This window comes from Passer domesticus, chromosome 16 (genome assembly GCF_036417665.1).
Source record: "Passer domesticus isolate bPasDom1 chromosome 16, bPasDom1.hap1, whole genome shotgun sequence".
Taxonomy (NCBI): domain Eukaryota; kingdom Metazoa; phylum Chordata; class Aves; order Passeriformes; family Passeridae; genus Passer; species Passer domesticus.
In genome coordinates, this window is record NC_087489.1 from 6,180,325 (window position 1) to 6,194,605 (window position 14,281).

General features: G+C 48.1%; 1 protein-coding gene across 2 annotated transcripts; it reads right to left on the minus strand.

The window, feature by feature from the left end:
- Window positions 1–1,339: 1,339 nt before the first annotated feature.
- On the minus strand, window positions 1,340–10,743 carry GHRH (growth hormone releasing hormone). 2 transcript variants are annotated; one of them, XM_064391738.1, is made up of 8 exons: window positions 9,203–10,743; window positions 8,725–8,801; window positions 6,215–6,314; window positions 5,280–5,411; window positions 4,500–4,604; window positions 3,778–3,915; window positions 3,388–3,484; window positions 1,340–2,568 (listed from the first exon to the last, which is right to left on the minus strand). In XM_064391738.1, the coding sequence occupies exons 3-7, from the start codon at window positions 6,292–6,294 to the stop codon at window positions 3,421–3,423; spliced, it is 519 nt and encodes a 172-aa protein (XP_064247808.1). In that variant the 5' UTR covers window positions 6,295–6,314; window positions 8,725–8,801; window positions 9,203–10,743; the 3' UTR covers window positions 1,340–2,568; window positions 3,388–3,420. The 2 variants fall into 2 exon arrangements, with proteins under 2 accessions (XP_064247808.1, XP_064247806.1); XM_064391736.1 differs by lacking the exon at window positions 8,725–8,801 and having other exon boundaries at window positions 9,203–10,738.
- Window positions 10,744–14,281: the final 3,538 nt, after the last annotated feature.

Below are 14,281 nucleotides of genomic sequence, written 5' to 3' on the forward strand. Positions count from 1 at the left end.
CTTTCACATGGAAAACTTAACAGTTGCTCCCTCCCCTGCTCCTGTGCATCCTGTGTCAAGGGTAGTGGCTTTTAAAGCCTTTTGGCAAAGGAACCTTATCAAATGTCTCCTGGAAATCCAGGAACATTACATCAGCAAGCAAGCATGTGGATAGAGGGTGTGGAGCTGAATCCTCCAAAGCATTTCACGTGTGTGAGACATGACCCCACTTTATTAAATCCACCTTCTCTCTTCCCCGTGCTGTTGCTCACACTTAGCTCACAGTTCCTGCTCTTTGTAGCTGTTCCTACCTGCTGGTTCAGTGTAAACATTACCGTGGACCCACAGAGGTTTAATGAACTTCTTTGACCTCCCCTGCACTCCTTCAAACACCAGACCTCAGGCTGCATTCAAGTCCTCTGGGACTAAAGGAGTTTTAGACAAGAAATAACTAAGCTACTATTCATAGACATTTACCCTGACATTTTTTTTAGCCTTGTATTTTGTTACTGCTCACTTAGCAGCTTTGTTTTGTAGCTATTTCTTTCTGCTGGTGCTTTGTGCTAGGACAGAACTTGCCCTGTGCCTATAGAGCTGCAGCATGTTATCCAAGGAGAGAGGGATGCAAAAGGAGAATCCTGGAGTGCCCCTGTGATGTACTCTCTAAGCTGTGTGTGTTGCTATTGCTTGTACTACTTTTAGATTAGGAAAGATTGTTTTTATTGTTTTGGTCTTTTAGTCCTCAGATATTTTTTATTTGCTTTATTTGTTTTTATATTTAATCTCCCAGAAATTGTCTCCTCATTTTGAAGCGAACTGAACCTCCAAAGGAGTCTCTTTTATTCCCAATAGCTACACTCACCCATCCATTTAATCACAGACTTAATCACCCAAACACTTTCTGAAATGTTTTTGAAAGGGTTTTGATTTTATTGGCAGTATCCAATCCAATGTTTGCATATGCCTTTCATGCCACTTAACAGAGTTTAAATTCATTTTGCTACTATGTCTACTCACTGCTTTAGGAGTCTTCATTTTTTGTAATTCCTTTCCTTGGAGGGAGTAAGTTCTAATGGCTTTGGGTGTGTTGTTACAGAACAGGTTTACAACCCCATTTTGAACCAGGCTACTCAGGTGATTCTTCCTTTGTGTACTCCTGCACTGTGGAGCAGCAGGATGTCTCTGGCAGCTGCCTGCCCATGCAAGGGTAGCAGTTATCCATCAGTGCTCCTGCTGCTGTCACAGCTTCACTGCTCTCCCTCAGCATCCTCTCCGTGTTCCCCATCCTGCTGGGGGGTTTGTAACTTCCCTGGAGCTGGGATTGTAAAACCTGAACAGGCTGTACCAGGCAGGGAGTTGGTGCAAGGATGAAATCATTTCCATGCACACTGGAGCTGCTATCCTAAAACATGGCACCTGGTGATGGTAACTACAGCAGACTAACAAGGAATTGTTGGAGTGCAAGGAGGGAAGATTTCAAATGCCTTAACACACATTTACACATCACTGTGTTTCCAGCCTGGTGTTATTGGTACTGGAGCTAGTGCCTGCGTTAGCCCAGTTTTGAGTCATCCTTGGTGCACTTGACAGCTGTCTCTGAGGAGCATCTTCCATTCTGGGCCCAGAACCAAGAGAAGGTCTCAACAAAAGAGCCATCTTGACCTGCTGTTGGACAGGTTTATTTACAACGACTCTTATTTCCTGCTGCTGATGGGAAAGCAGACCCCATCCCGGTGTTATTTACATTTCTGAAGACATAACTATTACACAAACAACAGGGGGATTGGGGTGAGAGGGAGCAAGGAGCTGTATGAGATCACTGGGCTAATAACTTACTGCTTTTAAAACATTTACAGCTGTAACTGTAGCCACGGTGGATTCGGAGCCAGGGGATGGCACTCAACAGGAGGTTTGAGTTAAAACAGTGACAGCCCAATCTGATGCACAGGGATCTCCTTTAGTTCTGGCAGGGCTGTACCTTCAGCTTGAACTCCTCAAGGCTGAGCAGGAACCCTAGCTGAGCATTTCAGAGTTCATTCTGTGTCAGGCAGCCAGGCAGCAGCAGCCCTGGACAGCGTTTCCCATGAATGGGAGATGTGTGGATTCATCTCTCACCTCACCCTGATCCCTGCTGTGTGTGGTTGTGCCATCAGCATCAATTTAGAGAACGCTGTAATCAATTTGATAAGTTGCCTAAAGGTGCCTTTTGGTGGCCTCATATTTATTAATCAGGCCCTCAAACAGAAAGATGACTTGGCAGAAATTTTGCCACACTTTGTGATTTGAAACCTTAATTAGCAGACAGAATATCCCCAGGATTACAAGTGTGTTGCTTGTTTTAGTCTCTGTGTAAAGCAGCCTGAGGTTAAACCACAGAGGTGGTTTTTTTTCTGATTTAGTACAGAGCAGTATTTCAAGAGGGGAGTTAAATTGTAAAGGCTGGAATAAATTAAGTAGTGCTTCAGCACTGCATTCCTTTGATCAGATCTGAGGAGTGTATGCATCAGTTTCCAGCTGCTCACATCTGGGAGTGTCTTCACTGCCATGAAGGGCTCACTGTACAGTTTGGTCCATGAGCTCTGAATTATTCTAGACAGAAAGAGAAGGAAAAGAGAATTACCAGAAAACTTCATAAGCACACACAGACATTTTTTCATCCTTTGGAGGTTTTCCCTGACCTTATCTGTGGAAAGGTAACCAAGTCAAGCATGGCAAGAGATGCTGGAATATTATGCTCTCCCAGGTGAATCTACAGGTGTGATTTATGTAGAGTTCTGATCTTCCCTCTCTTCCCCAGCCCCTCTTTTGTTCAGTGTGCACACTGATCTCCCCACACCCCTTTGTATTGTGCTGGCAGGATTGGACAGGCTTAATTTCTGTGGGACAGCTGATCAAGTGAAGGTACTCCCAAGGATGGATGGTTTGCTCTCTCTCATTCCCCCAGGAATGGCAAGACTTGGAGCATAATTCAAGCTCCAGCTGACTGTTTTCAGGAGTGAGGGATACAGAAAACAGTAAAACTTTCTCTCCAGTGCAGGGAAAGCCTGACAGGTCCCAGGGACCTAGAGACAGATTCTGCTGCTGGAGAAAGACTTTTGTCTGCCTTGAGCCTGGCCTAGACCCTCAGGCACTCCATCTCTGATAGCTTTGCAAGGCTGCTTTGGGTTGCTGCAAGCCTGTTCTGACATCCACATGCAGCTTCACAGCACTTCTGTTCTGTCTGTCCAAACCAGCAGGGTTTAGGTACTTGACAATATTGATTGGGAGCCTTTTCCCCCCTTAAATTGCAGCAAGCACCTTTCTCATGGGCAGCAGTGGGAGCTGGCACCACTGAAGGAGAGCTTTCAAACCTTGAGCAGTGCAGCAGCAGTGAGTTATGCACAGGATTTAGCAGGGAATGGTACTCACCAGAGCACGGGGAGGTGGAAAAGGGAGAAGTATTTACATGAGCTTGGCCAGGGAGCTGGGAAAGCCTTCCAGGCCACTGCTGTCAATGTCCTGAGGCCTGTCAAGGGAGAGGACAGGGATGGCATCATTGGGATCAAGAGAGAAATTCTCTTTTCTGCTACTATTTTACTGGATTACAAGGCTGAGAAGACAGCAGTGATGTGCTGCTGTGTGGTGCAGGCTGGCTCAGGACAGGCTGTTCTTATCTGCACCCTGCTTCTGAGGTCAGCCTTATTCCTTCCCTGACTGTTCCTGAAACTACACTTAATTCAGCAGGTTCACACGTGGCAGGCAGGCAGCAATAAGGATCTGGGTGTGCAGTGAGAAGAGAATGACCTGATTCCCACCCACCTTTGGCTCTGCAGGATGGCTCCCAGGAAGTCCCTCAGCACCATGTGCTGCTGGTACTGGCTGTCCATCAGGATGCTGTCGGACTGGCGCCTGCTCAGGAGCTCCTGCACCCCTTCCCCTGGGCTGCTCTCGCTGCTTCTGTTTGGTGAAGATGAGAAACCTCTTTGTTTCTGAGATGCTTTTTCATCCCTCACTCAAAGTTTGGCTCAGCACAGAAAGGGACCCTGCTGGGACTGAGCCTAAGGCCATTCTGCTTAATTTCAGCAAGGAATTGGTCGCTGTATTTGCTGCTTTGTTAGAAGATGGATTGGGCTGGCTTGCATCTGACCAGTTGGTCTTGTTTAGTGGCAGTCTAAGTAGCCAAGGGTAATGGAGAGGCTGTTTTCTGTGTTCAAACCAGGCCAGGGATAACAGTTCCCTCCCAGTGAAGGATCATTGCAAATATTACCAGCAAATAGCATTGCCTGTTGGTATAGCAGCAGAACTCTCAACTGATCTGATGCTTACAGCCTTGGAGGAAAGCATTAATTAGGCTGTTTAATGATAGCTGTGATTAGGGGTATCCAAGACTGTAGGGATGCAGGATGCCCTTTGGGATGGGGAGCAGCAGGAGACGTTGCCTCTGCTGCAGTGAAAGGCAGCTCTTCTGCCAGGAGAATGGGAGACACTGCCCAGGGCAACAGGCAAAACCCAGCCTAGGGCTGCAGGGTGCTGGGGCTTACCCAAGCCTCTTGCCAATGATGGTCTGGAGGAATTTTCGGGCTGAAATCTGCCCCAGGAATTTCCTGTAGTTGTCAGTGAATATGGCATCAGCGTGGCGCTGCATCCTGGGGAAAGGAAGCACAGTGTGCTCAGTGAGCTGTCAGTGACAAAAAACTGAACAGCCCAGGTGTCACAGGGTGATACCAGGGCAGGTAACCACAGCAAACACCTGGTAGTGTTGGACTGCATTAGTGTGGGAGGGTAAAAGGGTTTGAGGGAGCTCAGTCCTGACATGGAGGCAGCAGGGAAAATGAAATATCAAGGGCAGGGCTGGGCTGGGCTGTTCCTGTGCTCTGCAGCAGCACCATCACCTCCTGGCAGGGCTGTGTCTGGGACAGGGTGGCAGGAGCCTCCAGCAGATCTCTAGCCTGTGGTTAGACCCAAGCTCCAGAAAGTCCACAGGTAAGGGAAGCACAACCACTGGGCTGGAGTCACTGTTGTAAGGATGGGTCCTCTGTGCTTCAGGCAGAAATAATCATCCTCTGTCTCCAGGCAGAGATGGAAAGCAGAGGCTCTAGCATCCCTGCAGATAGACTCCCAGAGCTCAGTGAAAAGTTCTGCTCCCTGCAGGAGCCCTGGGCCTGTGAGCCTGCCCCTGTCAGTGTGTCCTTGCTGGTGGGGACAGCAGGACGTGGCTCTGGACAGGGATGATGGTTTGGAACTAACTGAGCTGTTCCTGGGCTGGGGTGAGACTGTAACCAGCACACTGCAGCAGCAGGGCTGGCAGGTGAGGTACAAACCTTTTCTCAGTGGGGTCTGTTAACAACCCCTCCTCCTCCTGCTCCTGTGCCAGGGGGCTGTGGCTCTGCAGGGAGCTGCTGTGCTGCAGCTGGAAGCTCATGGCCTTGCCAGCAACCGGCCCTGGACCGAACCTGCAAGAGAAACCCCAGGCTCGCTGTGAGATGCCAGCTGGGGCTCAGTCTGCTTAACCATCATCCCCTACTCTCCTGCTTGTTCTTTCTCTGTTTTTCATCCCATCTTAGCAGTAACACGAGTACTGCCTGTTGCTCTCCCCAGCTGGAAACTGCCCTGCAGTGATGGTTTATAGATGGTTTGTAAAGCTGCCTCAAACACACATCCCCCTCTCTGAGCTCCCAGCAGCCTTGAGCAGAATCCCACTGTTTCTGGTCTCATTGTGCCATGGCTTTGCCACAAGGCTGAAGCATTTTCTATGGGACATTGCAAATCCACATTAGAGAAGCCAAGGCTCGATTTTGGGCTTCTGTTGAGTTGTAGAGGTACAAAGCAGAATTGCAACTTCTAAGACCCAACAAGGAAATACTTGAAATATTAATAGGTATCTGTAGATTTCATGTACTAGAATATCTCCAGTTCTGACTTCAGTGCAGATGCCCTGCAGCCACAAATTTTTATCAGCTGGAGGTGCTGCCTGCTCTGGAGATTGCCAGATTTCCCTTTACAGACCCCAGCACTCAATTATAAACCCAACTGTTTGGGCTGAAATATTCCATCAGGTGTCTGCCTTCTTTGGAAATCACCCCTAGGCCAGCAATGTACCCAAAAAATTAAGACAGGGCAGAGAAATAGGCCTGGAAACACATTTAGAGCTCATCTGGCTTTCAGAAGTGCTGGCAGCTTCAGTGTGTCACCTGCTTATTTTGCACAAGGTCAGAGATGAGGCAGGGTGAGTGTGGATAGAGCACTCAGCACTTACCTGAGAGCTGGGTAGAGAGGCGAGGAGATGGAGCATGTGACCAAATGCAGGAACAGGAGCAGGGTGACCTTATCCAGCATCTTCCACCCCTTGGAGTCACCTAAAATGCACAGCAGCTGGAGTCAGGGCATTGAGGGGAGGCCAAGTGCCACCTTTGTGCTCTCAGTCCCCCTGCTTGTTTCTCAGCACAAAGGGACTGGAAATGTGCCTCTGAGGCTGTGCTGCTTCCCAAGGCAGAGGGGCTGTGTGTGATCCCCTGGAGCTGCTGCTCTGTCAGGGTTTGAGGCTGTGGGAGCCCTCACTGGAGGAGGCTCTTGGGCTGGTGTGAGCCCAGGAACCCCTGCACGGGCTGTCACAGCACCTGGGTGAGGGCAGCCCTTGGCAGGGATGTGAAAGGAACCTGCACAGGACCTTCTGCAGCCAGCCCTGGGACCTGCTCACACAGATACACCTGCAGGGCACAGATCTGTGCCTGGGCTGCCTCACTGGCTGTCCAGAGCTGGGGAGAAACAGGGAAATCCAAACAAAACTCCTGGGCAGAGGGGTGACACTGGCACAGAGGTACCCCTGGCAAAGCCATCCATCAAAGGCTGAGCTTGGTTTGCCGAACAAAACACAGACTGCTCCTTCAGTGGAGAGGGGGCTGGACTGAAATGTGTCCTTTGGAAGGGCTGCTGAGGAGAGCAGCTCCCCCAGGTCCGGCTGCCGAGCTGAGGATGACTCAGGCCGGGGTGCCCCGGTCACCCTCCCCCGGGGCTGGATGCCGGGGCTGAGTGCCGAGCTTTTGTCCTTGGAAGCGAGCAACAGCAGGAGGAAGGGATTTCAGTGAATGCTGCTCTTCCTGAGCCTCCATTGAAAGCGACTGATCTTCTGCTCAAAGAAGATTCTGTAAGAATGTGGATAGGAACTTATAAAATACCAAAGTTTCCCTGTTCACTGTCTTATTATACACAAGAAAAGACCAGAAAGGTGTTTGATCTCCCTGAGAGGAGGAAAAAGAAAAACCCTCTTCCAAATGTATAACGATACTTCCTTGTAAAAGGAGCAGCTTCAGATGGAAAGGGTTTGCTTGGACTGCTGATTGCTCGAGTGAACTTTCAAGCAGTGGGTTTTACCCGTGGGGGAGGAGAGAGGGAGGAAGGCTCTCTGATGGAAAACATCATCAGTGAGCTCTCTTTTCTGCTTGGACAGAACAGGGCAGCGCAGAGAGGGGGAGGCTGATGAAGGACCTGAGGTCTTGCAGGTGGGTTTGGTGTTGACAGCAGGGAAGTTAATAACAGAATTAGTGACAGACAGACATGGAAAGGTGTCCTTTAAGAAATGGGGTTCCTTATCACCCAGTCATTCTCATCCAGTCTCTGTTTCCAGTTACTTGTGCTCCCAGATGGGACCAGCAGCTTCTCCAGCATTTCCCCTGGGAATGGCACAGTAGCTCCTGCAAAGCTCCTCGTGCTCATGGGTGGCATCTCCTACCTCCTGCAAATCACTTTGGCCCCCCAAAGAGCCAAGGAATGCTTCAAGGGACTTTGATAGATGTGCAGGACTTCTGCTTTTAGAACAAATCCCCTGCTTCCCTTTGGTTTTGACTTTTTCATTTGAACTTGCAAAAACATGCTGCTTCTGTGCCTCTTCCCTAAATATCTTCTAGAAAATCAGATCTTTCTAGTTAGAGGAAATTATCTAAGGCATCTATCAGTGGATACCAGCATCTATAGAAAGTTCCAACCAGGAGATTTAATCAGTATCAGAGAAGCTTCTATGTGAGCTGAGAAGTTAAGTGCCAATGTAAATGAAAACTTAGCCCAACATTGTCTGCTTCCCCTTCCTCCTCCTAGCATACAGCCCTAATTACCACTTTCTTTCTGTCTCTGGTTTCTCTTTAAATGTTGGCTTTTTCTCTAGAATTGCTTTTTGAACATTTGAGATACTTTTTTTTATTTCTCTACTATTAGTTTCTTTGCAATTATTTTTTGTTTGATTCTGGCTTTGTCTTTCTTCCCCTAACCAGCTTTGTCTTCTCTCCCTTAGCTACAGCCTGCTTCCAGGTTTTGGGGTATGTCTGTCTCCCTTTTTCCCTCAGGAATAAATCAGAAATGAAAGTTCTACATCCCTTCCCAGATGTGTCTGCTATTTCAGAAGAGAAGCTGGGAAATTGAAGTGTCACCCTGTGTGCAGGCAGCTTGACAGCTCTGCAAAACATTGTCACCTTCGAAATCCTCTGAGGTGAGGGACACCTTCCCCTCCCATTCTGGCAGCATGAGAAAAAATGATTAATAAATAAATCCCCTTAAGATGAAGAGCTTTAGCACCATTCCAGCAGATGAAGTGCAATCCTTTGTTCCATCCTGTGCAGTGGGAACAGCAGCATTGTGACAGTGATGTTGGAGAGCTGGGTATCTGCCTCTGGCCAATTCTGAAACCTCAACCTGAGCAGCCTTCAAAACACCTCTGTGTAGATGAAATGAAGCTTTTGCCATGCCTGCTGTTCTACAAAGCCAAAACTTTCATACCCTGAAATGCTGCATTAGAAAAGCAGAAATCCTTTTAAGTGCCTCCCTGTGCCTCGTTGTGGCTGGCTTTGCATCACCTGTAACACAGAGTTGTGTTCCTCCTCACACTTTGGCTGGGCTCAAACACAGTTTCATTGCTGGGTGAGTAAAACACCGTTCATTTGCCAGGGAAAAAGAAACTCACATCAACATAGCAAAGGAGAGGAACTGTGCTACAGCTAGCAATCATCTAACATGTTTTATAAAGCTCATCTACAGCATAATTCCATTGGTTTGTATTTATGATGTAGCTCAGTTGTTGTTTCATTCTATAAGTTGGTACAAAAACATGTTAGTAAAAATCTTGGCATGGTACAAAGGCACCTGGTAAAGCTCGTTCCTGATGCCAGCTTTGATTGCATTTCAGCAGAATTTAATTGTCCCCAACTTCCAAATAGACATTATCTTGTTAAATGCACGGAGAGAGGCTCCCACTTACCGTTCCTGGAGAAAAGCAGCTCTTCCTGGATCAGCTCCTTCCCTGCTGCAAATCCAGCTTCTCCTGGGGCGCTGCCTCCGGGAGCCCGCGGGGTCGGTGCCCGGCAGGGAGGGCACTCCCGGACCCGCCGGTGTCCTCTGGCTGCCAGGGAGGTGCAACTCTGCCTTTTATACCTGAGCTCCTCAGGACTCCTGTGGGCTCCCACGCGTCACAGCATCAATTATCCTCCTCAATTGCAAAGGCAGTGTTTGCATCCTGTGTGTGTGTGTGTGCAGAGAGGGCTGTGCCATAGCCCAGGGTCATTTGCACGACGATTTCTCTTTATCCCTCTAAGAGTGAAGAGCAAATAACAGCAATAATCCGGCAGAGTGAAGGACAAATTCACTTTGCTAGGTAAACTTCGCTTTTCCTCTGCAATTGCATTTTTTCCTTCTGGTCCACAATGAGAGTGAGTTAACCATTAGTACTTTCTCACACTGCGTGAACAGGAGGGTTGATCTTTTTTTGCTATTTTATCTTTCTTTGATTATCAGCCTTTTCCTCCTTCTCCTTTGTTACTCACACCTGCACCAGGGGGGCAGTTCATGCTTCAGTCCCTCACAAACCTCACAGCTTCACGCCGAGCCCAGAGAGCAGCTGGAGAGCCCTGCTCCATCCTGTGCTCTGCACAAAGGCAGGGGTGTTCCCTGGGGTGCTGCATCACTGCCAGCTGTGCTCATTCCAGAAACAACCTTCATGAAAGCCCCATTAAAACCAGCACAGAGCCTTCACGCCAAGAAGACCAGGACAGTTCAGAGGAGCTCAAAATGAGGTGCCAGCATGAGCTCCACCTGCCAGATTTTTCATATTGACTTTACAATGCCCAGAATTGATGGGGATGCAGCCCGTCCTGTCTGAGGGCTTGCACGACTCCATGATGGGAAGAAGTTTCAGCAGGTGAGATGACACACGTCTGCCTGCTCCAAACACCTTCACCTGGCACCACAGTGCCATCACAGCTGCTGGTGGCAGGGAGGGGTTTAGGGAGAATGGTGCAGCTGGGGTGCCTGTGTGTGCAGGGGGTCAGAAGCACCCAGTGATGGTCTAACTCTGTTATTGCCTCTCATTGCTTCTTGCAAACCAGGCAGGTATGTCATCTCTCATCCACTGGAGAGACTGGAGATGGGGATTTCTGGGCAGCACAGAGCAGGTTTTCCAAAATCCTTGTCCTGGTGCACACAGCTGCAGGCAGTCCCTGCAAACTGGAAAGGGATTTTTGTTGTTAGCTTTTTTGGATCTGTTTGTGTTCTCTCATGTGTGCACTAATTTTTCAGCATGACTTATTTTTCTTCCACTGTCTTGGTGCTGCACTGGCTGAACAGATGAATCAGATCAAGCTGTTAAACCAGTCAAGAGCCAGTGCTATTTCAAGGTATTATCTTCTAGCCTGGTCTTGAGCTGATTCTCCATCCAGCTGCCCCTGGCCTTACACAGAGCTGCATTTGATACCAGGCAATATTTCTCTCAGTAGATCAAGGAGAATCAGTCTACAACTGACTTGTTTATAGCTGCCTGCTGCCCAGCCTGGGTGAGGAGAGCTGTGGTCCGTGTTCACATCTCAAGTGAGCTGCTTTCACAGAAGGCTCCATAAAGCTCCATCATCCCAGGGCTTTCCTTGTGCTGCCCAGGTTGGGTTCCTGCCATGCACAGCTGGACCCAGCAAGACCCAAAACAATGGCTTTGGGTTAATTGAAGGAGGCAGCAGAAATTTCTAAAAACCCTCGAGGCTCTGTTGGGTGCATCCAGCTCAGGAGTTCTGCAACAGCATAAACAGAGCAGCGTTTCTGTCCCTGGGATTTCCTGTCCCAGCTTCAAACAAAACCTTCCTGTCTTCCCAGGACCCAGAAAAGTCATTTTTGGAGCTTCTCCACCAGGCTCCACAGGCTCTCCCTCTGGCTCGTGCAGCTGCTTCTGCAGCAGAAATAGTGATGCAGAAATGTGATCCCCACTGCTGCCAGGAGGAAGATGCTGCAGACTGTCACAGAGCTGTTTGGAGGCAGTTTTGCATCCATCCCTGCTGGTGTTGCAGTGTGTGCTGGAGCTGGCAGGCTCTGTTCTCATGGCCATTTTTCCAGTAGGGCTGTCACACACGTAGAGCTGGTGCCCCCTGCCCGTGCCAAGGGGGCTCACAGCAGCTCTGTGCTCCCCACAGCCCCAGAGCTGCCCCAGGACCATCAGTGGCATTCAAAGTCTAAACATGCTGCCTGTGACAACATTCCTCACAGGAATTTCACCTTAGGGTTAGTATCAATAACCATTTGGCACAACAGATGACAAATCTGATTTGCAAAATGAACAGCTTTTTCTCTTTAGAGTATCTCTCAGTTTGCCCCTAGAACCTTCCCAGCTTCTCCCCATCTCTCCTCCCTACCACAGCAAGTGCTGTGTCAGCATTCACAGGCTCCCAGACCAGAGGTTTGTGACACTCACTGCCTCCCACAGATCCCCATGTCCACAGGGAGCAGTGGGGAACTCTCAGCTTGCCCTCTGAACCCAAGCCCACACCAGTGCAGGTGATGGGATCTGCAGCCAGGTACGAGCTGCTATCAGATCAAAAAACACTCCCCAACATTGGAGAGGAATGATGAGGAGGACTCCATGGATATCAGAAGGCTAATTAATTACTTTATTATACTATATTATACCTATTACATTACATCTAAACTGAATCTGCCAAGCACTCATCTCTGCTTACAACTGCACAGAACTGCCCTCATCTCATGACTGTCGGACAGTCCTCACACACACACACACACACACACACACACACACACACACACACACACACCCTGGGCCCTGACAGGGCAAGGAAACAAAACCCCATCACTTTGGGTAAACAATCTCCATATGGCATTCTTCTTTTGCACAAACACAGGCACAGCAAATGAGATAAGAATTGTGTTTCCTTTCTCTGATGTTCAAAGAATGTGAAACCCAGAAATATTCTTGGGAAGAATGGTGCCTTGCTTTTCTCTGTGAAGAGGAACGTGGCAACAACCTGCCACTTCAGCACCTGGACCTGCTGGATTTCAGTCACATCCAAGCAGACTCACCCTCCCCACAGCCCCTGGGTTAAGCACATGCCAGCTACTCTTATTTCAGTGCCCATCCTTTGCTGACAAAAGACACAGAGTGAGGATCCTGAAGCAATTTCCCAGTATTGATTTCCTCTCAGCTTTACCTCCCTCGGTCTCCATGCCATGCTTTAAAAATGACCCCTGTGTATTCCAGGTGCATGATCTAACAGCTTCAGGTAGGCTGAGCAGTGTGGGAAATGGGGTCCAGCCTTGTGGGGCTGAAACTACTGACAGAGCTCATTGAATGGCAAAAAACCATCCTGTGTTCTCAGCTGTCAAAAGCTGTTCTGCACTTCTCCAAAATGTCACACAGGGTGGCTTCTCCACCCTCTGCCACTTCCAAGAGAGCCCTGGGGACAGAGCTGTTCCCTCTGGTTTGTTTTTACTTGAGGTGAGGTGGGTGGTGACTAACTTGTGGCAAATGCCCTAATGGCGAATTAAACAGAACTGCCTAAGAGTAAAAGTTATGGTTTTTGCCTGGGTTTGCCACCATAGAGGTAGGATGGAACCCATTTTGGTTTAAGTGGCAGAACTCAGGCACATTATAATAAATTCATAATAATTTAATTGCAGCATTTATTACTGCTGTGTTCACATTAACTTTCATTTCTAAGTTCTTTGTAAAAATCGTGTCATTTCTGTGGAAGGCAAGCAAACTTAAATGAGATGAGAAAGACAAGATTTAGCCTGTGATACCAGTTCCTTCTAAGGAAGAAACAAAAAATCCAAAACTCCAACCCAGTGGGTGTGGTGAGACTTGCCATTAGAAAATTATACAAGATTTGGTTTCTTCTTCTTGGAAGGATAAATTGTTGAGACTTGGATCTTCAGATCCTCCAGACTCAACCCTTTGAACATCAATAGAGTTCCTGAGGAGAATTTTTCCTGGAGGAATTCAAATTGGTAGGAAGCCCAATACAAACATTTATCAAAATAATCTCAAGGAAGGAGACGCTCTGGATGAGAGCACTGTTTGCACTCTGAGAATGAGTCTGAAGCAGGGGATCAGATTAAAAACAGACTAAATAAATCAGAAATTCAGAATGTGCAAGAAGTGCTGTCTGGTGGTGTTAAAAGCCTGCTTGAAAAGCCTGCTTAATCTTCAGACATGAGCTGTCCCTGAGCCTGTCCAACAGAGCAAGTGGCAGCAGCCTGTGAGATGTGCATCTGTCAGGAGGCCTGATGGGCTCTGCAGGTGGGATCCATTTAAAGAGCCTGTACCTCTCTGCCTCTGTTCATTTCCTGGCAGAGCTCTGGAGCATTTCAGCATCGCCCAAGTGAGCTGCCAGGAGTTGCAGCCAGGCATCAGCACGTTGCACTCAGCTATAGGCTTGAGAGTTACTGATTCCTGAATTTCTGGCTCTCTAAATACCATCTCCTTCCTCCTCCAGCCGTGGCAGACAGAGCTGAGATGCCAGCAGTGAATGTCAGTAATTAAGGAGCTCGTCTTTGGTCTTACCACTCTCATTTCAGTTTGGAAAGGAGCCTTGGCTAGAAGGTTACAACATGTTACAGCCAGGATCAGTGAACAGGGAGAGGCAGCTTCAATCCTTTGAAAAGCCTCTGATAAAAACCTGAATAAAAGTGAGATGTTACTGGCATCGAGAAGGCAAAATGTGCTTTATGGGGAATGAGGAAGGCTGTGTTTCCAGTAAGGGATGAGAAATGAGAGCAGTTGTGAGTATTTTTTTTTTTTCCTGGCTGAATACGAATGTGCAACCTGAGGAAGACAAGACCTTGGAGCACAAGGATCACACGTACAGTGAGTGGTAATAAAGAAGCCTCACAGCAAAGACAAGCAGGAAATAGCACAAAGAAGAAATTTAGAAATAACTTTAAAAAGCCAAGGATTACTTGATTTGAAGAAAGACTTCTTGTTTGAGCACTGTCACTTCTTAGAACAGAGTACCAACAAAATTGCCTTGTCCACTTGTTGAATTGTTCAATTTTAGCTTTGAAACCC